Genomic DNA, 23,211 nt, shown 5'->3' on the forward strand with positions numbered 1-23,211 from the left:
AGAGCCCACATAAGATGTGATTATTCGTCACACTTACTACTAAACAAGTGCCCTCCTGTTTTTTTTAGCTACATGTTGCTTCCACAGAGAAGAAAGGCGGCAGTGGACACTCACCGGTGAGTATGATGTTGGGCACTCCTCCACTGCAGTTGGAGTACAGCATGTTTGAACTCATGTGCATGGGGTCATGCAAGTTACCGTGGCTACCACCCAGCCCTGTAAGGCCAGCCTGGGAGTAGTACAGAGAGGAAGAAGAAGGGTCGAAGCAAGATGTAGCTGCTGTAAAAGCCACTGCGTTTTCCAACAGACTGAAGTGGTCCAACTACCCGGCAGATTTTTTGGAAGCAGATGGCAAAAAACAGAAAACAGGAGAGAGATGAAGTGTTGATGATTGATAAGAAGTACAGTGCATATTAGTTGAGATTAGTTTCAACTTCAATACATTAGCATATTAGCTAGCACATAACTACACAGATACACAAATAACAGTAATGTGTATTGATGCAGAAATTATTTTTTTCCTTTTGTACCATAAAGGTAAGCATTATTATTGAAGGCATTTTAAGGCCAAATTGATGTTTTTACCATGATGCATTTTGGAATTGGATTGGATTGTATGTACACTACCGTTCAAAAGTTTGGGGTCACATTGAAATGTCGTTATTTTTGAAGGAAAAGCACTGTACTTTTCAATGAAGATAACTTTAAACTAGTCTTAACTTTAAAGAAATACACTCTATACATTGCTAATGTGGTAAATGACTATTCTAGCTGCCAATGTCTGGTTTTTGGTGCAATATCTACATAGATGTATAGAGGCCCATTTCCAGCAACTATCACTCCAGTGTTCTAATGGTACAATGTGTTTGCTCATTGGCTCAGAAGGCTAATTGATGATTAGAAAACCCTTGTGCAATCATGTTCACACATCTGAAAACAGTTTAGCTTGTTACAGAAGCTACAAAACTGACCTTCCTTTGAGCAGATTGAGTTTCTGGAGCATCACATTTGTGGGGTCAATTAAACGCTCAAAATGGCCAGAAAAAGAGAACTTTCATCTGAAACTCGACAGTCTATTCTTGTTCTTAGAAATGAAGGCTATTCCATGCGAGAAATTGCTAAGAAATTGAAGATTTCCTACAACGGTGTGTACTACTCCCTTCAGAGGACAGCACAAACAGGCTCTAACCAGAGTAGAAAAAGAAGTGGGAGGCCGCGTTGCACAACTGAGCAAGAAGATAAGTACATTAGAGTCTCTAGTTTGAGAAACAGACGCCTCACAGGTCCCCAACTGGCATCTTCATTAAATAGTACCCGCAAAACACCAGTGTCAACATCTACAGTGAAGAGGCGGCTGCGGGATTCTGGGCTTCATGGCAAAGTGGCAAAGAAAAAGCCATAATTGAGACTGGCCAATAAAAGAAAAAGATTAAGATGGGCAAAAGAACACAGACATTGGACAGAGGAAGGCTGGAAAAAAGTGTTGTGGACGGATGAATCCAAGTTTGAGGTGTTTGGATCCCAAAGAAGAACGTTTGTGAGACGCAGAACAACTGAAAAGATGCTGGAAGAATGCCTGACGCCATCTGTTAAGCATGGTGGAGGTCATGTGATGGTCTGGTGTTGCTTTGGTGCTGGTAAGGTGGGAGATTTGTACAGGGTAAAAGGGATTCTGAATAAGGAAGGCTATCACTCCATTTTGCAACGCCATGCCATACCCAGTGGACAGCGCTTGATTGGAGCCAATTTCATCCTACAACAGGACAATGACCCAAAACACACCTCCAAATTGTGCAAGAACTATTTAGAGAAGAAGCAGGCGGCTGGTATTCTATTGGTAATGGAGTGGCCAGCGCAGTCACCAGATCTGAACCCCATTGAGCTGTTGTGGGAGCAGCTTGACCGTATGGTACGCAAGAAGTGCTCATCCAAACAATCCAACTTGTGGGAGCTGCTTCTAGAAGCGGGGGGTGCAATTTCTCCAGATTACCTCAACAAATTAACAGCTAGAATGCCAAAGGTCTGCAATGCTATAATTGCTGCAAATGGAGGATTCTTTGACGAAAGCAAAGTTTGATGTAAAAAACATCTTATTTCAAATACAAATCATTACTTCTAACCTTGTCAATGTCTTGACTCTATACTCTATTCATTTCACAACGTATGGTAGTGAATAAGTGTGACTTTTCATGGAAAACACAAAATTGTTTGGGTGACCCCAAACTTTTGAACGGTAGTGTATGTTGTGAGTCCAAGTGTGTGTCGCAGACCTGGTATGGGAGGGTTTTGCTCTGGCGACTAGAGAACTGCTGCTCCATGAAGGAATCACTAAAGAGTGCTGCCATGTTGTGCTGCCAAAAAAAACAGCCAGACTGCTGTCAAAATTAGAAGGAAAAGGTCTTTCAATATTCTTTCATTCTATTACAAATGACACGTAATATGATGATATGTTAATTTAACCTCACGAGAACCAGCGTTCTCTGCAGTGACATTTGTTTTTGTTTTTTTTCATTCCCCCCACAAAAAAAAAATTGACACAAACAAAACTGAATAAAAACAAATGCCCACTGCAGATGACGCTGGTTCTCAGGAGGATATTTAATAACATCAGTTTAGCTAAATATTTATTGATAAACAGTTATGTATTAACTACAAGACTACACATGCACAGAATAACACCATTGCTGGTGAGAAATACAACAAATATAAGGGGTGTGTTTATATGTATTTTTTTTTTTTAAATACTTGAGGATGCAGAAAGTATCTAGGTACTTACTTGACTTGGGTTAAAGTCCAGAGGGGACACAGGTTGCTGTTGATGCAATGTGAGGGTCTGGTCCGCTCCATGCTGGGATTGCTGGTAGAGCGGATAAGGAGGGGGAGGTTCCCTTGGCATGTTGCTGGTATCTAAAGCAACTCTCTACAAAGAAAGCCAACAGTTGTCACTACTAGGTTAGGACTGACAGTAAATCACTGCATTTGATTTTAAATTTCATGGAACTGTTTTTTTTTTACCATGACAGGTATTTAAATAGTGAACGCCTTTAATCAATAAACAGTACTATTAATACGTTTGGGTGCCCCTTCTACTTTGGTAGCATTAGTAAATGAGTCCAAGTGTTTGACTAGGATTTTTTTAATATGGTATTTTAAAAGACATTTAGAAATACATATACCGTATTTTCGGGACTATAAACCGCTACTTTTTTCACAAGCTTTGAACCGTGTGGTTTATACACTAATCTATGGATTTTTCTTGGGTAACGGCTACATTTTGGAACAGATTAAGCAAATAAATCAAACAATGATCCACTTTAAAAAAAAAAAAGTTCAAACTCTAAGTGTTTACAAAGTACAAAGAAGAATAATCCTGATAGACATCTTGAACCATAATAAGAAAGGAGAACATCATATTCATCTCATAAAGGATGAATAAAGTCTTAACTGACTTTACTGTTTTGTTTGATCAGCCGTTTTACTGCCGTGTTACAGTCACTGCTTGGAAACAATTAAGGTATATAAATAAATACAGGCGGGGGAAATAATAGATTTTTAGATGCATCGCAATTCGGACATGGACGATTTTAAAAAAGATTAGTAAACGTCAATAATCAATCGGTTTATTTATTGTAAATACAGTATTGCAGATAGTTCTAAAATTTGGATGACTGCAGCGAGCCAACTCATCGAGAGATCGGACCAGTTCCTTTATTATAGGGCACTTATGTTCCAGTTTTGCACACATTTCTATTAATTTAACATATGTTGAGTTGAGTTGAGTGAGTTTATTTCGAACATGCAAGCATACAACATGATACATCACAATTTCCAGTTTCTCTTTTCAACATGTTCGAAAATGAGTAGGAAGAAGCAGAGCTTATTTAATCCTACCCCTTTTCTTTTACATAACAGTTGCTAAAACTTATGTTCACATCCTGTTCTCAATTTATTCACAATATACTCCATAAGTAATCACAATAAAAATAAAATAAATAATAAACGGTGAGATAAATATGATTATCAATAAATTCAGAATGTTTATCATGGTTCTTATTCTTTGTACTTTGTAAACAAGATTGAAGAGTTTCTTGAATTGGATCATATTAGTACATTGTTTGATTTATTTGCTTAATCCATTTCATAATTTAATTCCACATACCCGAAAGGGACAAGTGGTAGAAAATGGATGGAAGGACGGATATGATATATGAAAACATATTTTTCTCTTCAAAAATGTTGTGGGTGTGGCTTGTATAACGGTGCAGCTTATAGTCCAGAAAATACGGTTTTCAAGTGTCAAGTATTTTTTATTAACATGTTTTGTCCTACCTGTGTGATAGGAGACAGTGATGGGGACATAGTGGGAGACAACTGCTTAGTCAGACCCCGACGTTGCTCCGCACCAGGAGACAGGGTGAGGGGGCTGATAGGTGCAGGTCTTCGTCGAGGAGAGTTACCAGAAAGACGCAGAGATGAGTTGATGGAGGGATTGCTGAGAGAAGCAGGAAGCTGGCAGTTGTTAAGGGACGCTTGCATTGCAGGATTACTCAGAGAAGAGGAGAGGCCTGTATGGACAAACGCGTGCAAACCTTGATTAGCCAAATTTAAAAGAATAACATTTTTAATAGCAGCCAAAAATAAAATCTAACAAGTGCCATTATTCTTGTTTTTTTTAGAATTGCGGTGGTGATAAAATCATTTCACCATATGGATTAAAAAGAATAACTGAAGCACCCCTTATTGATAGCAATATGATAAGTGTATGTAAACTTCTGACACAAACCATATATACAATGCACTATCCATTTTGAAAACCTCCCAAACAAAACAAAAAATGCATGGTTTTGTGTTCTTATTCTTTTCTTTAAGCACACACATGATCATGTTCAAAACATCAGCACACCTGCACTTAAGCTAAGCAGTAAAGCACTTATTTTCTGCCTTTAACTGTCTGCAATAGTCACCTTATACCAGGTTTCTCTTATGCTAAGGTCAACAGCAACCTACTTTCATTATATTTGAGTCTTTGTATTTTATCATACTGTTCATGCTGACTAATTCTGATGTTGATTTTTATGTAGATTTTTTTGAACGGACTCTGTTGTATGTACCATCAACTTGTCAGGAACAACAGATGGAATTCATCTCTGGCAATTCGGTACATTTACATTTCTATGTTCAATAATGTGAATTGTCCCATGTAATAAATGAAATAATATTTATGTGGTTGGCACCCAATTGAAGTGTGGAATGGAGTAGTTACTGTGGCATCCTTCACAGTTTTCAACAAAAAGTTGATTGTGCCAAACTCAACTCAACCGAACTGTATTGCCATTCAGACAATTCGGGACAACGAAAGGCCTTGTGAAGCCAAAATAAAATGCGGAAGTTACAGCTCTATGCATTATGTATTGATTTTTGCAGCATGCTTTATAACTCCATGTCCTTAACATCAATTCAGTCATTTGGGAGCTTTATTCTGTGATTGGAGAGGCCTGCAAAAATGAGAAAATAGAGCCACACAGAGAAAAGAAAAAAAAGAGATGATTATAGGGAGGCAAAAAATGTGCTGCTCAGCCAAAAACCACAGAGTCACAAACTACTATGAAGACAGGCTGAGCCGGAGTAGCCGTGGAAGGCAGGCGAAGTTCAAAGTGAGAACGCTTTTGATGATTTCCATAACACGGTTAGCTGGCAGCGACAAACATCTCAAGCTCAAAAAATGCAAGTGGTGGTTTCAACGTGAAGTAAGGCTTTGATTTATTTCACAAAAAAACTGAAACGTGCTAGAAAAGGACACGCACTGTGACTGAATGAACAAGTCAGAAACATTAGTGGGCAGGGTGCCTTCAACTTCTATTGCAGTATCTATCTCGCCATTGTTTACAAGCTGGGAGTCACTTCCAAATATCACTAAACCACAACCACCACAGTGGCCTCTTTCTCCTTACAGGATGCACATTGGTCTGGTCATTCTTTGTCCTGCTGGGTGGGACTAGATGACGCTATCAAATCATTTGCATAACTGGTCATAAGCATGTCATTTTTATAGACCCTGTGGGGTAGACAAAAAGTGAGCAAAAAACATACCAGCAAAACAAGTATAGAAATTAGGGCTGTCAAAGTTGCAATTAATCGTACTTTAAAAAATATTGTGTATAAATGCAGATTAATCCAAATAATTTAAAATAGAAATCAGCACTGTCGTTTGAAAATGTCAATAAGCTTGTTTGTCTAAGCAATTGGTTGAAGAAAGAGTAAATGCAGACAAAAGTGCACTCTGAGTTATACTTATGAACGTGTTTAGTATGTTATTTACTAGTGTACATCAGCACCTTGTTAATTGCACTTTAGTACAAAATGTGCCCTTCATACTACACTGTTACTCAACATTTTAAACAATCAATGACCTGCATTCAAGTAAAACATTTGAAAAATGTTTGTGTTTAACATTCTGAAGATAAACTTGCATTTGTGCCATATTGGGGTCTTTTTTTTTTTTTTTAGTTTTGATCATTCAAATTATGCAGGCAAGTAATTAGCTGTGATTGCGATTTATTAAAATTCAAAAGTATCAATCTCATTCAAACCGTATTTGTGGTGGCCCGCCACAAATACATTTGTGAGTAGATGGACAATCCACCATTAAGCAATGACTACTAGCCCTAGAACAAAAATATTTTGTAAACTGTAAATGTGGCACAGATATAGCGCTTCAACTAACCCTGTGAGTTGCCAATGCCTAGGTGCATCATGGCAGCCGGCAGGTTTCCGGTGCTACTTCCCCCACTAATATTAGAGTATCCTCCATTGTCTTCAGGGTCCAGTGGTGTGGAGAGGGGGGAGGGAAAGTGCAGGTTGCTGAGATCGGGTAGAGAGCCTCCAGTGTTTAATGAGCCCTGGTAGTGGGAAAGACCAGAATTTTGCTCTGGAGAAGGGAAAACACTGGAAAAAATAAGAATCTGATTAGATTTCTGTTAATATTGTCTATAATTAAAAACAACATTTACAGAAATGTACAATTACTGCTGGCTTCCTCTTGGCTTTGCATGTTTAAAAGGAAGATAGAGCTAATTTGAAAGTAAATTATTATGTTTTGGTGATTCAAAGAGCTTGGGGATCACTCTAATGTAGAGGAGAAACATTAGCTCGTAAAATTCTCTTGTTGCATCAAATAATATGTCTTACCTGTGAGAAGAAAGTGAACACAAAGCAATTCAGTGCCGAAATCAAAATAACGAATGTACTTAAATATGTATATACAGGTAAAAGCCAGTAAATTAGAATATTTTGAAAAACTTGATTTATTTCAGTAATTGCATTCAAAAGGTGTAACTTGTACATTATATTTATTCATTGCACACAGACTGATGCATTCAAATGTTTATTTCATTTAATTTTGATGATTTGAAGTGGCAACAAATGAAAATCCAAAATTCCGTGTGTCACAAAATTAGAATATTACTTAAGGCTAATACAAAAAAGGGATTTTTAGAAATGTTGGCCAACTGAAAAGTATGAAAATGAAAAATATGAGCATGTACAATACTCAATACTTGGTTGGAGCTCCTTTTGCCTCAATTACTACGTTAATGCGGCGTGGCATGGAGTCGATGAGTTTCTGGCACTGCTCAGGTGTTATGAGAGCCCAGGTTGCTCTGATAGTGGCCTTCAACTCTTCTGCGTTTTTGGGTCTGGCATTCTGCATCTTCCTTTTCACAATACCCCACAGATTTTCTATGGGGCTAAGGTCAGGGGAGTTGGCGGGCCAATTTAGAACAGAAATACCATGGTCCGTAAACCAGGCACGGGTAGATTTTGCGCTGTGTGCAGGCGCCAAGTCCTGTTGGAACTTGAAATCTCCATCTCCATAGAGCAGGTCAGCAGCAGGAAGCATGAAGTGCTCTAAAACTTGCTGGTAGACGGCTGCGTTGACCCTGGATCTCAGGTAACAGAGTGGACCGACACCAGCAGATGACATGGCACCCCAAACCATCACCCAACCATGCAAATTTTGCATTTCCTTTGGAAATCGAGGTCCCAGAGTCTGGAGGAAGACAGGAGAGGCACAGGATCCACGTTGCCTGAAGTCTAGTGTAAAGTTTCCACCATCAGTGATGGTTTGGGGTGCCATGTCATCTGCTGGTGTCGGTCCACTCTGTTTCCTGAGATCCAGGGTCAACGCAGCCGTCTACCAGCAAGTTTTAGAGCACTTCATGCTTCCTGCTGCTGACCTGCTCTATGGAGATGGAGATTTCAAGTTCCAACAGGACTTGGCGCCTGCACACAGCGCAAAATCTACCCGTGCCTGGTTTACGGACCATGGTATTTCTGTTCTAAATTGGCCCGCCAACTCCCCTGACCTTAGCCCCATAGAAAATCTGTGGGGTATTGTGAAAAGGAAGATGCAGAATGCCAGACCCAAAAACGCAGAAGAGTTGAAGGCCACTATCAGAGCAACCTGGGCTCTCATAACACCTGAGCAGTGCCAGAAACTCATCGACTCCATGCCACGCCGCATAACGCAGTAATTGAGGCAAAAGGAGCTCCAACCAAGTATTGAGTATTGTACATGCTCATATTTTTCATTTTCATACTTTTCAGTTGGCCAACATTTCTAAAAATCCCTTTTTTGTATTAGCCTTAAGTAATATTCTAATTTTGTGACACACGGAATTTTGGATTTTCATTTGTTGCCACTTCAAATCATCAAAATTAAATGAAATAAACATTTGAATGCATCAGTCTGTGTGCAATGAATAAATATAATGTACAAGTTACACCTTTTGAATGCAATTACTGAAATAAATCAAGTTTTTCAAAATATTCTAATTTACTGGCTTTTACCTGTATGTCTCCCTATTATTGAGCATTAATGGCTGCAAGGAGCCTGATCTGGTCTGGGTAAAAGGTGGGTGGTCTTGAATCATTGTGTGCACATCAAAATCAAAGCACAATAGTAAATACGAATCTAAAATCTTTCTAAGACTCATTGCTATTATACTGTGGAGAAAATTATCTCAGCAAACAATTACATTCTGTTCTGTGTACATTTCAACCAGCTGGACAACTTTTTGAAATATGAGTTGTCATTGGAATTTAGAATGAACTCAGCAGCTCCCAAGCACTTGGTATTGTCTTTTGCTTAGAGGTGACAGAGCTTTCGCCGTTGCTGCTCCCAAGCTCTGGAACGACCTACCTCTGAGTGTTAGACAAGCCTCCTCTCTTCCTGTTTTTAAATCTCTCTTAAAAACATACTTTTATTCCATGGCTTTTAACACTGAGTGATATCCATCCTGCAATGGCGCCCCATAATACACCTGCTGTGATCCTGTTTTTATGTTTTTATTAATTCTATTTTAATTATTTATTTTTTATCGTGTTCTGTTTGTGTTGTGTTGTGTTTGCTCGGTACTCGTTTTATCTTTTAACCTGCTCATTGTACAGCACTTTGGCTACCCCTGTGGTAAATTTTAAATGTGCTCTATAAATAAAGTTGATTTGATTTGATTTGCAAACAATACTTAATAAGAATGTGAATCTCACAACACCTCTCAGTTCGATTACGAAACAGGTTAAAAAAAGCTCCTCTTGGGCGCTGACATGATGTATACGAGGGGGCAAATAAGCACTCAGATGGCCTAAAAAATGTCTTTTATGAAATCGATTTTTTAAAATTCAGAATCGTAATACATAAGAATCGCCATTTGGATATAAATACTTTTTTTCCAACATCCCTAATATCTAATACATTGTCTAGTTTCCAAAGACAGCATATGAACGATATGCAAACTGTCAAAAGACAAAAAACACACACACAAACACCAGAGGTGGGCTTTGTGCTGGCCGAAAAACTATCAGAAGCACTGACCTACATTCACGACGACAAATTCAAGTATTTGCTCAAAGAAAGTGTGTTAATTTACAGCATCTCCGACAGTCCATCATCTTCATTGCTTCTGGTTCAATAAATCAGAGTTGAGCTTCTATAATGTGTGTTTCCATGTCAATGCATTCATAATCAGGAGTGCTGGCCAATGTCACTTAAAACTACATTAGCAATAGAGCTGTTTCTTTCAATTTCAGTATCAGATAACGAGAGCATTTTCATTTTACCGCCCTCTGTTTTTTGTGGCTAACCATTAGTATTTACGGTAGCAAAGACTACTGTTCCTGGGGTCCAGTAGCAGAATGTGGTGGATCAGAGCTAAACTGTTTGCCAAATAGTCTGTAGAACTCTGGAAAGATGGATGGATTTTGTTTGTAAATAATAGTATGTATGGAGCCAAAACAATGCCAGTAAGATTTGGTACCAAAAAAAAATGACATTGTAGAAACAGTTGTAATGGCACAAAAACAAGTTTTAGCATCAAATAAATAAAACCATTGAAAAAAAATACAATACTTTTTTAATCATGATATATTTTTCAATGCCAAAATTAACATTTGTGTACACTTTTATTGTTTTTGTGTGTTTCAAGGGTTTTTATGTTCAACTTTTTTTCACATTACCTTATATTCTGTTTCTTTTATTTTTGGTTTCACTTCTTTTTTTACAGTTTTAAATTAATGGCAGTGTTTTGGCTTGGGGGGGGCGGGTGTTTGTGTGCGGTGCTTACTCAACAAGCTTACCCGGAAGCAGTTTAATTAGATTTGGGTTTGCAGGTAATAACACCGTAGAAGAAGACGGGAGCTCTAAATCAAGTTTTTCTTTGTGTTAACCTAGCCATACTTTCAAGATGTAGCGTAAGCGGTACAGAAATTGAATATGCATTTTTAAATTCTGTATGGAACAATACAGTTTACAGGGTGTTACAGTTCTACACAAAGAGAAAAGAGAAACTTTAACATGTAGGTAAGACTGTATTTATTCATTCAAAACATCTAACACCGGACGTGTAAAGCTTGGTGTGAAATGAGTAGAGTGTGTTCAAATACGTAACTTCAACTATCGTAATGTTGAGCAACTTCCGGCGGTTCTTCCTCTTGTTTCCCCGAGAGAGAGAAAAGCCTAATATCCAGCCCACAGGCTGGATATTAGGCTTAGACAACTTCATGCGCAAGCTTTTTTTTAGCATGTGGAAATAAAGCCTTACATCTTTTTCTTTCTATTTTTAGACCTAAGTAGTTTGACTCATGTCTTATTGTATTGTATTGTATTGTCAAGTATTATTTTGACTTGTATAAATTGATAAATAATGTGCTGAAACTGTAGTGATTAATTTCCTGCCTTAGTTGCAAATATTACAAAATAGGGGAATGTATTCAGCTCCTCAATCCCACCAACACGTCTTCCTATGAGGAAGCAGTGCCTGAGGAATCTGTGGTGGGCTCTCCTATTTCTGGGGCTGAGGTTGCTGAGGTAGTTAAAAAGCTCCTCGGTGGCAAGGCCCCGGGGGTGGATGAGATCCGCCCGGAGTTCCTTAAGGCTCTGGATGCTGTAGGGCTGTCTTGGTTGACAAGACTCTGCAGCATCGCGTGGACATCGGGGGCAGTACCTCTGGATTGGCAGACCGGGGTGGTGGTTCCTCTCTTTAAAAAGGGGAACCGGAGGGTGTGTTCTAACTATCGTGGGATCACACTCCTCAGCCTTCCCGGTAAGGTCTATTCAGGTGTACTGGAGAGGAGGCTACGCCGGATAGTCGAACCTCGGATTCAGGAGGAACAGTGTGGTTTTCGTCCTGGTCGTGGAACTGTGGACCAGCTCTATACTCTCGGCAGGGTCCTTGAGGGTGCATGGGAGTTTGCCCAACCAGTCTACATGTGCTTTGTGGACTTGGAGAAGGCATTCGACCGAGTCCCTCGGGAAGTCCTGTGGGGAGTGCTCAGAGAGTATGGGGTTTCGGACTGTCTGATTGTGGCGGTCCGCTCCCTGTATGATCAGTGTCAGAGCTTGGTTCGCATTGCCGGCAGTAAGTCGGACACGTTTCCGGTGAGGGTTGGACTCCGCCAAGGCTGCCCTTTGTCACCGATTCTGTTCATAACTTTTATGGACAGAATTTCTAGGCGCAGTCAAGGCGTTGAGGGGATCCGGTTTGGTGGCTGCAGGATTAGGTCTCTGCTTTTTGCAGATGATTTGGTCCTGATGGCTTCATCTGGCCAGGATCTTCAGCTCTCACTGGATCGGTTCGCAGCTGAGTGTGAAGCGACTGGGATGAGAATCAGCACCTCCAAGTCCGAGTCCATGGTTCTCGCCCGGAAAAGGGTGGAGTGCCATCTCCGGGTTGGGGAGGAGATCTTGCCCCAAGTGGAGGAGTTCAAGTACCTCGGAGTCTTGTTCACGAGTGAGGGAAGAGTGGATCGTGAGATCAACAGGCGGATCGGTGCGGCGTCTTCAGTAATGCGGACGCTGTATCGATCCGTTGTGGTGAAGAAGGAGCTGAGCCGGAAGGCAAAGCTCTCAATTTACCGGTCGATCTACGTTCCCATCCTCACCTATGGTCATGAGCTTTGGGTTATGACCGAAAGGACAAGATCACGGGTACAAGCGTCCGAAATGAGTTTCCTCCGCCGGGTGGCGGGGCTCTCCCTTAGAGATAGGGTGAGAAGCTCTGTCATCCGGGGGGAGCTCAAAGTAAAGCCGCTGCTCCTCCGCATCGAGAGGAGCCAGATGAGGTGGTTCGGGCATCTGGTCAGGATGCCACCCGAGCGCCTCCCTAAGGAGGTGTTTAGGGCATGTCCGACCGGTAGGAGGCCACGAGGAAGACCCAGGACACGTTGGGAAGACTATGTCTCCCGGCTGGCCTGGGAACGCCTCGGGATCCCCCGGGAGGAGCTGGACGAAGGGCTGGGGAGAGGGAAGTCTGGGCTTCCCTGCTTAGGCTGCTGCCCCCGCGACCCGACCTCGGATAAGCGGAAGAAGATGGATGGATGGATTCAGCTATCTTAAATGATATTTCACGTAATATTTACATGTACACTGTGATGAGGTGGCGACTTGTCCTGGGTGTACCTCGCCTACCGCCCGAATACAGCTGAGATAGGCTCCAGCACCCCCCGCGACCCCGAACGGGACAAGCGGTAGAAAATGGATGGATTTACATGTACATTTGAAAGTACAACAGTTTACAACTGATTTTTTTCATCAACTGCTATATTGCAAAGGTAAGATATTATTTAAAATTAATTAGAAAAATAGGCTGGACTTTTAGAAAATACATTTCTATTAACAATTACATTAAAACATCTTTCAAAATAATATCTGAGTAGTGATTTTTGATGTTGCTGTATTTATTTCAACAAAACATACCAAGAAGACTTCTGCCTTTCTGAAACATCTGGATTTTCTCCAGTGTGTTTTTGAGGGGACATCCTGTATGTCCAACTACAGTAAATAGTAAATGTAAATCTACTGCATATATAAAACCAATTTTGAAAGTAACAAAGTTGACCAAAGTGCTTTACGAATTAGGTAAGAAGTCAAAAAGTAATAAATGTGGTTTAAAAATCAAAGATGTATCTCTTAGCAGGACATACATTTACTAAAAGCAACACACTAAAGCCTACTTAAGATAAATGTAAAAATAACTTTTACTTCATAATTTCATATTTTGAAGCTTTTTTCAAACTTGATTTAGAGCACCTCGGTCCTCCTGTCTTCTTCTATGGTATTTCAAGTAAAACTGGTTCCGGGTAAACATGTTATAAGCCATGCCAAAACACTGCCATTAGTTTGAAACCGTAAAAAAAAGAGGCGAAACCAAAAATAAAGAAACAAAACCGTAACAAAGAAGCGAATGTGGGGATGAAAAAAAAAGTTGAACATAAAAACCTTTGAAACAACAAAACAATAAAAGTGTACACAACTATGAATATTGGTATCGAAAGCAGGTCATGATTAAAAAAAATATCCACCAAAATTATAATTTTTTCAATGTTTGTATTTATTTGGCATGGCGCCGTTGGGAGAGTGGCCATGCCAGCAACCTGAGGGTTCCTGGTTCGATCCCCAGCTTCTACCAACCAAGTAACGTCCGTCGTATCCTTGAGCAAGACACTTCCCCCTTGCTCCTGATGGGTCGTGGTTAGTGCCTTGCTTGGCAGCTCCAGCCATCAGTGTGTGAATGTGTGTGTGAATGGGTGAATGTGGAAATGGTGTCAAAGCGCTTTTAGTACCTTGAAGGTAGAAAAGCGCTATACAAGTATAACCCATTTACCATTTGTTGCCAAAACTTGTTACGGTGCCAATACAACTTTTTCTATAATGTCATTTTTTTCCCGATACCAAATCTTACTAGCAGTGTTTTGGCTCCATAAGTACGATGCATTTTCAGTACATGATTGACAATTTTTTTGAAAAATATTGTTACATTTGGCCGAGCACCAAATTTTCAAGAACCATGCTTAAAGTTACTTGCAGAAATGTAACATGTGTATTGGCGATAAGGTATTTGAAAAAAACATGTTTATCAAAGTCTTTTACTTCATGATAATGATAGTCATTCCCAATATCTGAAATGCCTATCCCTTTGTGATGCCACAACTAGTTATAATGTGTTCTTGTATATCATTTATGGTTTGCATAATTGTGACGTGATAGTGGTGGTATTACAAGATGGGTTAGGTCAGCTAAGTCTCCACTAAAGGCCCTAGTACAAAATGCACTGCCTGCCACTGATAGAAATATCTTTCTGTTGAAGAAACAATGCATTGCATAGAAATCCTGCTTAGAATTTGGTACAAGTCTTTACTTCCAAGAATCTCTTCTTTCTTTAGCTGACTACATGGATTGTGTTTTCTCAAAAGACAATTATTCGGACATATTACATAACACTTACTTGATACCAGGCACTTCACAGGATTTAGGCCTTGATGCAAGAGATTGGGCCTGAAAAAGAACAATTTTTGAGTTGAGTTGAGTTTGAGTTTATTTCGAACATGCATGCATACAACATGACCAGAATTTCCAGTTTCTCTTTTCAACATGTTCGAAAAGGAGTAGGAAGATGCAGAGCTTATTTAATCCTACCCCTTTTCCTTTACATAGCAGTTGCTAAAACTTATGTTCACTTCCTGTTCTCAATTTATTCACAATATACTCCATAAGTAAAAACATAAAAAAATAAATGAATAATAATTTGTGAAGTAAGTTACATTTCATATGGTGAGATAATTATGATTATCAATAAATTCAGAATGTTTATCATGGTTCTTATTCTTTGTACTTTGTAAACAAGATTGAAGAGTTTCTTGAATTGGATCATATTAGTACATTGTTTGATTTATTTGCTTAATCCATTTCATAATTTAATTCTACATACCCGAAAGGGAAAAGTGGTAGAAAATGGATGGAAGGACAGATATACTAAAGGTGCTAAGTGTTGTACGTGCATAAAAATATTTTACATTTACATATTACATTTTTCTCTAAGATTGTATTTCTTCTCTTTTGTTGAGAATAATTGTTGTACATTATTGGGTAGCAGGTTATAGTTTGCTTTGTGTATAATCTAGATCAGAGGTGTCAAACTCAAATACAGAATGGGCCAAAATTTAAAACTGAACAAAGCCGCGGGTCAAGGTTGAACAAATTAACCTTTTAATAGGCACTCAAACAAGTTTTGCATTGAATATTGAACAAACAAGGCTTATATAACCTTATAGTGACATGCAAAATCGAGTTTCAAATAATAATAATAATAATTCAAAAATATCAATGGCATATCAAATCCAATTTAAATAAAAATTGAATGCCTCTTTTCTATTTGCAGCGTTCTGAGGTAAATATCGACATTAACTTTTTCCACAGGCTAATAAACTTGAAAATAAAATAATGAATAAACCAACCATTAAGGACTTTAAACTGCTCAGTTTGCAACACACTGATCTAATCTGATGTGCCCAAGCCAGATACATGACATATTTTCTTGGATGCTAGTTCATTAATGTCGGGGCTCGGGCTTTGAGCTGAAGCATCCCTCATTATCGAACAAAGGTGGTTATCAGTCATAATATCTCGTATTCCACAGTCTTGGGGCGTGCCTTACAGGCACTGCTTTTAACGTCCTCTACGAGCTGACGTCACGTCCGCGTTTCATCCTTTCTAACAACGTGCCCGCCCAGTCACAAGATATGAGCAGCTCCTGTACGCACACACACGTAAATGCAACGCATACTTCATCAACAGCGATACAGTTTACACTGAGAGTGACCCTATAAGCAACTTTAACATTGTTAGAAATATATGCCACACTGTGAATCCACACCAAACAAGAATGACAAACACATTTTGGGAGAACATCCGCACAGTAACACAACATAAACACAACAGAACAAATACCCAGAACCCCTTGCAGCACTAGGTGTTGTGCCGGATAATGCACCCCCGGCGTAGAATGCACCCCCTGACGGGAGTGTTATATCAACTAAAGCCCACACTTAAAGTTTCCACGTGCAAGATTGAATCTATTTAAAAAAATGTATTTAATACGAAGCCACAATTGCAAAAACAATAATGTTCGTGTTGGAGGAGTTGTGAATGAATGAAATATGAAATCCATGCTGCAGTCGCTGCTGGGCCACAACATTAGGTACACCTGCAGACTGCAGCACGGATTTCATATTTCATTCATTCACAACTCCTCCAACACGAACATTATTGTTTTTGCACTTTTGGCTTCTTATTAAATAACGTTTTTGAATACATTCAATCTTGCACGTGGAAACTTTAAGTGTGGGCTTTAGTTGATATAACACTCCCGTCAGGGGGTGCATTCTACGCCAGGGGTGCATTATCCGGCACAACACCTGGACGCTACAATATACACCCCCGCTACCTCCAAACCAAGCCGCCCCCCCTCCGTGCGTCGGTTGAAGTGGGCGGGGTTGGAGGGGCGGGGGTGTATATTGCAGCCCGGAAGAGTTAGGGCTGCATGGGATTCTGTGTATTTGTTTTGTTGTGTTTATGTTGTGTTACGGTGCGGATGATCTCCCGAAATGTGTTTGTCATTCTTGTTTGGTGTGTGTGGCGCATATTTTTAACAGTGTTAAAGTTATTTATACGAGCACCGTCAGTGTAACCTGTATCGCTGTTGGCCAAGTATGCTTTGCATTCGGGGGTGTGTGCGTGCTGAAGCCGCACATATTATGTGACTGGGCCAGCATTCGCTGGACTGGGTGAAAAGCGGACGTGACGATTTATGGGAGGGGCACTAAAATTTGAGAGTCTCCCGGGAGAGTTTGCAAGTATGAGAATTAGTGGTGAATGCGGTGTTACCGCAGCACCGCTGAATATAATTGGCGGGCCAGCTCTAGTGTTAATTTGATATCGCCTCAAGGGCCAAGTGAAATTACACGGCGGGCCAAATTTGGCACGCGGGCCAGAGTTTGACACCCATGATGTAAACAAACTACGGTGAGTTCAAGGACAACCAAAATTAGTAGGACAAAATGGCGCTCACCAAATACTCAAATCAGTGAAGCATGTTTAATACAAACAGTGTGCTTTATAACAATTAGGGAGGTTTGTGTCATGGTTGTCCTACAGAAACCATATTAAACCAAAAAATATATTTTTTTCCCCTTCATCTTTTTCTATTTTTCATACATTTTTGACAAAGTTCCAGAGAGCCACTAGGGCAGCGCAAAAGAGCTGCATGCGGCTCTAGAGCCGCAGGTTGCCGACCCCTAACCTAGGAAGCTACAGCTTTCTCATGACTCTGCTAAGCAATAGGAAATGGACGGATTTCTAAGTTACTATGATTTGGTGCATTTTAGCCAGCGGAATATTGAAAGGGCAGCACATTTATTGTGTGCTCTTGTTTTTACTATTGCTTATTTAGTATCTCCTCCGAGTTGATTGCTTCAAGCCTAACCAAGTGTTGAAAATGTAGTAAAGCGAGTGTTAAAAAACAAGAAAAAAGTTCAACAATAGTGGGAGGACAATGTCATTACAATGCTGCTGATGATACAACAGTGGTGCATCAAAAATACATAACACATTTATTATGCAGAAACAGCGATTATACACTACCGTTCAAAAGTTTGGGGTCACCCAAACAATTTTGTGTTTTCCATGAAAAGTCACACTTATTCACCACCATACGTTGCGAAATGAATAGAAAATAGAGTCAAGACATTGACAAGGTTAGAAATAATTATTTGTATTTGAAATAAGATTTTTTTTACATCAAACTTTGCTTTCGTCAAAGAATCCTCCATTTGCAGCAATTACAGCATTGCAGACCTTTGGCATTCTAGCTGTTAATTTGTTGAGGTAATCTGGATAAATTGCACCCCACGCTTCTAGAAGCAGCTCCCACAAGTTGGATTGGTTGGATGGGCACTTCTTGCGTACCATACGGTCAAGCTGCTCCCACAACAGCTCAATGGGGTTCAGATCTGGTGACTGCGCTGGCCACTCCTTTACCGATAGAATATCAGCTGCCTGCTTCTTCTCTAAATAGTTCTTGCACAATTTGGAGGTGTGTTTTGGGTCATTGTCCTGTTGTAGGATGAAATTGGCTCCAATCAAGCGCTGTCCACTGGGTATGGCATGGCGTTGCAAAATGGAGTGATAGCCTTCCTTATTCAGAATCCCTTTTACCCTGTACAAATCTCCCATCTTACCAGCACCAAAGCAACCCCAGACCATCACATGACCTCCACCATGCTTAACAGATGTTGTCAGGCATTCTTCCAGCATCTTTTCAGTTGTTCTGTGTCTCACAAACGTTCTTCTTTGTGATCCAAACACCTCAAACTTGGATTCATCCGTCCACAACACTTTTTTCCAGTCTTCCTCTGTCCAATGTCTGTGTTCTTTTGCCCATCTTAATCTTTTTCTTTTATTGGCCAGTCTCAGATATGGCTTTTTCTTTGCCACTCTGCCATGAAGCCCACAATCCCGCAGCCGCCTCTTCACTGTAGATGTTGACACTGGTGTTTTGCGGGTACTATTTCATGAAGATGCCAGTTGGGGACCTGTGAGGTGTCTGTTTCTCAAACTAGAGACTCTAATGTACTTATCTTCTTGCTCAGTTGTGCAACGTGGCCTCCCACTTCTTTTTCTACTCTGGTTAGAGCCTGTTTGTGCTGTCCTCTGAAGGGAGTAATACACACCGTTGTAGGAAATCTTCAATTTCTTAGCAATTTCTCGCATGGAATAGCCTTCATTTCTAAGAACAAGAATAGACTGTCGAGTTTCAGATGAAAGTTCTCTTTTTCTGGCCATTTTGAGCGTTTAATTGACCCCACAAATGTGATGCTCCAGAAACTCAATCTGCTCAAAGGAAGGTCAGTTTTGTAGCTTCTGTAAAGAGCTAAACTGTTTTCAGATGTGTGAACATGATTGCACAAGGGTTTTCTAATCATCAATTAGCCTTCTGAGCCAATGAGCAAACACATTGTACCATTAGAGCACTGGAGTGATAGTTGCTGGAAATGGGCCTCTATACACCTATGTAGATATTGCACCAAAAACCAGACATTTGCAGCTAGAATAGTCATTTACCACATTAGCAATGTATAGAGTGTATTTCTTTAAAGTTAAGACTAGTTTAAAGTTATCTTCATTGAAAAGTACAGTGCTTCTCCTTCAAAAATAAGGACATTTCAATGTGACCCCAAACTTTTGAACGGTAGTGTATATGTATGGTGGCCTGGTGACGTGTGATCAGGTAAGGCAGGTGATGTAAATTTTAGATGACAAAAATCAATTTAATTTGATTGTGCTTGGTTTCTCAAAGCCATCTGCATTCATACAGAGGTTAGCGAGCACAAGCTTAGCAAAAGCAGACACAGATCTCACCTTTTTGGCTTCCCACAGTTGCTTGGGGAGGGGCCTACTGACACCAAGGAGACTCTCGTCATTTGGTAGCGTTGGAAAAGAAAACACTGTAGAGATGGTGACATGCTTTATTTTACACCATTCTGCTGACACACTAACACAATATTCTCTGGAAAATGTGACTCACCATCTCCAGACCCATCCACCTGTGTCTCATTTATACTAGCTCCATGCCAGCCTGCACAAAAGAAAAACATATATAAAAATAAACAAAAATGGTTACTACTCCTTTTACTTTTCATAGCAATTTTGTACACATTTATTCACTTCCTGTGCTCAATTTGCAACATAGGTTAAATAAATAAATAAATAGCCAACTAAGTTATCATGAATAAATAGTTAAGTTGTGATTCACATAATGAGATGTTTCAGAATAGTCTTTATACTTTGTAAACACTTTGAGTTTAAACAGTTTCTTAAACTGGATCATTAACAACGTAGGCAATCAACTTTAAAAAAAGCCGCAACAACAAAGCATAGGAGTGTTAACAAGTAATAAGTAAGGCCAGCTGTTTGTATTACTGTACCCATACATCAAAGCATGGGAGCTTATAGACAGGTCTGTTTTACAATCTCCAGTAGTCACAATAAGTACTATAAAGTATGATCAACTGAAATGAGATAAGCATAGTACGGATGGTATCAAAAATGTCTCATGCAGTAGCTGTTACAATATCCAGAGTTAGGATTTACAGATACAAATGCATTTCCATTAAAACACAACAGGAAAGAAAATGAGCATTTATTGTAGTGCTCCAAGTGTGTGTGTCTGTGTAAAACTACACTGCACTGCTACACTCACCATTGCGCTGAGGGGGACCTCGGCCCATCTGCCTGTTCACGCTGAAGGGGTCCTGTGGGTTCATAGCACTTGTATGAAGAGCAGAGTCTGAGTTGGTTCTGTGTAGGAGGAAGAGGACAAATGTTCAAAATGTTGTAGCACCTTGGACAGAGGCAGATGTCATCCCAGGGCCATAAATTCAGTGAGTCATTATGCTTTCCTCGCATTATTCTACATTGTCATGCACCATTAAGTAAATCCTAGGAGATACAATTAGAAAAATATGGAGAAAACAACAGTGCTCTGCAGCACCTTTTCATAATCTAGCTAGTACAAAAATAGTGTAACACAACAAACAATTCTGTGAAAAATCCAACTATAAAAAACACGGTCTTTCTACCGTAATCCTGAAAATCGTTCTAAAAAGATAAGATCTTCAGGTAAAAACTCAAATACACATAACGTCATAGAGTTTTTACAATAATTTACTAATATCCATCCATCCATCCATCCATCTTCTTCCGCTTATCCGAGGTCGGGTCGCGGGGGCAGCAGCCTAAGCAGGGAAGCCCAGACTTCCCTCTCCCCAGCCACTTCGTCCAGCTCCTCCCGGGGGATCCCGAGGCGTTCCCAGGCCAGCCGGGAGACATAGTCTTCCCAACGTGTCCTGGGTCTTCCTCGTGGCCTCCTACCGGTCGGACATGCCCTAAACACCTCCTTAGGGAGGCGCTCGGGTGGCATCCTGACCAGATGCCCGAACCACCTCATCTGGCTCCTCTCGATGTGGAGGAGCAGCGGCTTTACTTTAAGCTCCCCCCGGATGACAGAGCTTCTCACCCTATCTCTAAGGGAGAGCCCCGCCACCCGGCGGAGGAAACTCATTTCGGCCGCTTGTACCCGTGATCTTGTCCTTTCGGTCATAACCCAAAGCTCATGACCATAGGTGAGCATGGGAACGTAGATCGACCGGTAAATTGAGAGCTTTGCCTTCCGGCTCAGCTCCTTCTTCACCACAACGGATCGATACAGCGTCCGCATTACTGAAGACGCCGCACCGATCCGCCTGTCGATCTCACGATCCACTCTTCCCTCACTCGTGAACAAGACTCCGAGGTACTTGAACTCCTCCACTTGGGGCAAGATCTCCTCCCCAACCCGGAGATGGCACTCCACCCTTTTCCGGGCGAGAACCATGGACTCGGACTTGGAGGTGCTGATTCTCATCCCAGTCGCTTCACACTCAGCTGCGAACCGATCCAGTGAGAGCTGAAGATCCTGGCCAGATGAAGCCATCAGGACCAAATCATCTGCAAAAAGCAGAGACCTAATCCTGCAGCCACCAAACCGGATCCCCTCAACGCCTTGACTGCGCCTAGAAATTCTGTCCATAAAAGTTATGAACAGAATCGGTGACAAAGGGCAGCCTTGGCGGAGTCCAACCCTCACCGGAAACGTGTCCGACTTACTGCCGGCAATGCGAACCAAGCTCTGACACTGATCATACAGGGAGCGGACCGCCACAATCAGACAGTCCGAAACCCCATACTCTCTGAGCACTCCCCACAGGACTTCCCGAGGGACACGGTCGAATGCCTTCTCCAAGTCCACAAAGCACATGTAGACTGGTTGGGCAAACTCCCATGCACCCTCAAGGACCCTGCCGAGAGTATAGAGCTGGTCCACAGTTCCACGACCAGGACGAAAACCACACTGTTCCTCCTGAATCCGAGGTTCGACTATCCGGCGTAATTTACTAATAATTATTTTGTAATGTCAATTAGGGAACAATATTTCACAAAGGTGAGTACAGTGTCCATAATGTTTTTTGGTGTAAATGTCCCTCCCTTCCCCTCCTTTCCGTCATCGCAAATTAGAGTCATCAACTAAAGTTAAAAGTGATGTTGATTATTCTTTTATCCATTTAATTCATTATTTGTTTTTATTTCACATGGTTTTCTTCATGTAAACTCAATTATTTTCGATAACATTTGTTTTGTGTTATTATATTTTGGTTCTCTGGAACAGATTAATTGGATTTACATTATTTCCTATGAGAAATAAAGCAGACCCCTTGGAATGGATTGCTAACAAAAAAACAATTTACCCCTGTACAACTTTCACAAATCATCCAGGGTAATAATTGTATGGACAACACACAGCACATAAAAGGATGTGAACAGAATGAGAGGAGCGAAATGTGAATCATCAGCCTGGTTGCTTGGTAGTGGAAGAGCTTGACTCCTGAAGCTGGGTTAGTAAGAAAGAAACGATTGATTAATGTCTCAGATACCAACCTGCATGGATGAGCGGGGAAACATTTGGGAATAAGAATATTGAATAAATCACCAGAATAAATATTAGTTGAAACTTGGCTGCTAAAGAGGAAAAATAATTATTGTGATGTTACAAATAAGAGATCATAATACAGCAAATTGAAAGTTGGATACGTGACGTGGACTACATGAGCAAGGGATAAAACAGTTAACAGACACTAGGGTAAAGAGAGGAGAGGGGTCAAGGGTCACCTGTTGAGTTGTGATATCAATCTAAACCCTGGTCGTTTTTCCTCACTCCATGGAGGCTGATCCCTTCAAAAGAAACAAATGTAATACGGAGTTAAAAAAATAAGTATTTGAACTATATT

At 40.5% G+C, this 23,211-nt stretch overlaps 1 protein-coding gene across 5 annotated transcripts in view; it reads right to left on the reverse strand.

The window, feature by feature from the left end:
- The window catches only part of crtc3 (CREB regulated transcription coactivator 3), a 133,848-nt gene that overhangs the window by 20,215 nt on the left and 90,422 nt on the right, over positions 1–23,211 (reverse strand). For 2 of the 5 annotated variants that reach the window (XM_061975075.2, XM_061975074.2), the window contains exons 5-14: positions 23,093–23,155; positions 20,589–20,686; positions 19,914–19,964; positions 19,748–19,833; positions 14,778–14,827; positions 6,725–6,945; positions 4,330–4,565; positions 2,777–2,920; positions 2,271–2,351; positions 115–322 (exon numbers count right to left, since the gene is read on the reverse strand). In XM_061975075.2, coding sequence (XP_061831059.1) covers positions 115–322; positions 2,271–2,351; positions 2,777–2,920; positions 4,330–4,565; positions 6,725–6,945; positions 14,778–14,827; positions 19,748–19,833; positions 19,914–19,964; positions 20,589–20,686; positions 23,093–23,155 — 1,238 coding nt within the window. Of the gene's footprint in view, positions 1–114; positions 323–2,270; positions 2,376–2,776; positions 2,921–4,329; positions 4,566–6,724; positions 6,946–14,777; positions 14,828–19,747; positions 19,834–19,913; positions 19,965–20,588; positions 20,687–23,092; positions 23,156–23,211 lie in introns of all 5 variants that reach the window. The other 3 variants (XM_061975073.2, XM_061975072.2, XM_061975076.2) reach the window with 2 other exon arrangements.

This window comes from Nerophis lumbriciformis, linkage group LG15 (genome assembly GCF_033978685.3).
Source record: "Nerophis lumbriciformis linkage group LG15, RoL_Nlum_v2.1, whole genome shotgun sequence".
In the NCBI taxonomy this organism is placed as follows: domain Eukaryota; kingdom Metazoa; phylum Chordata; class Actinopteri; order Syngnathiformes; family Syngnathidae; genus Nerophis; species Nerophis lumbriciformis.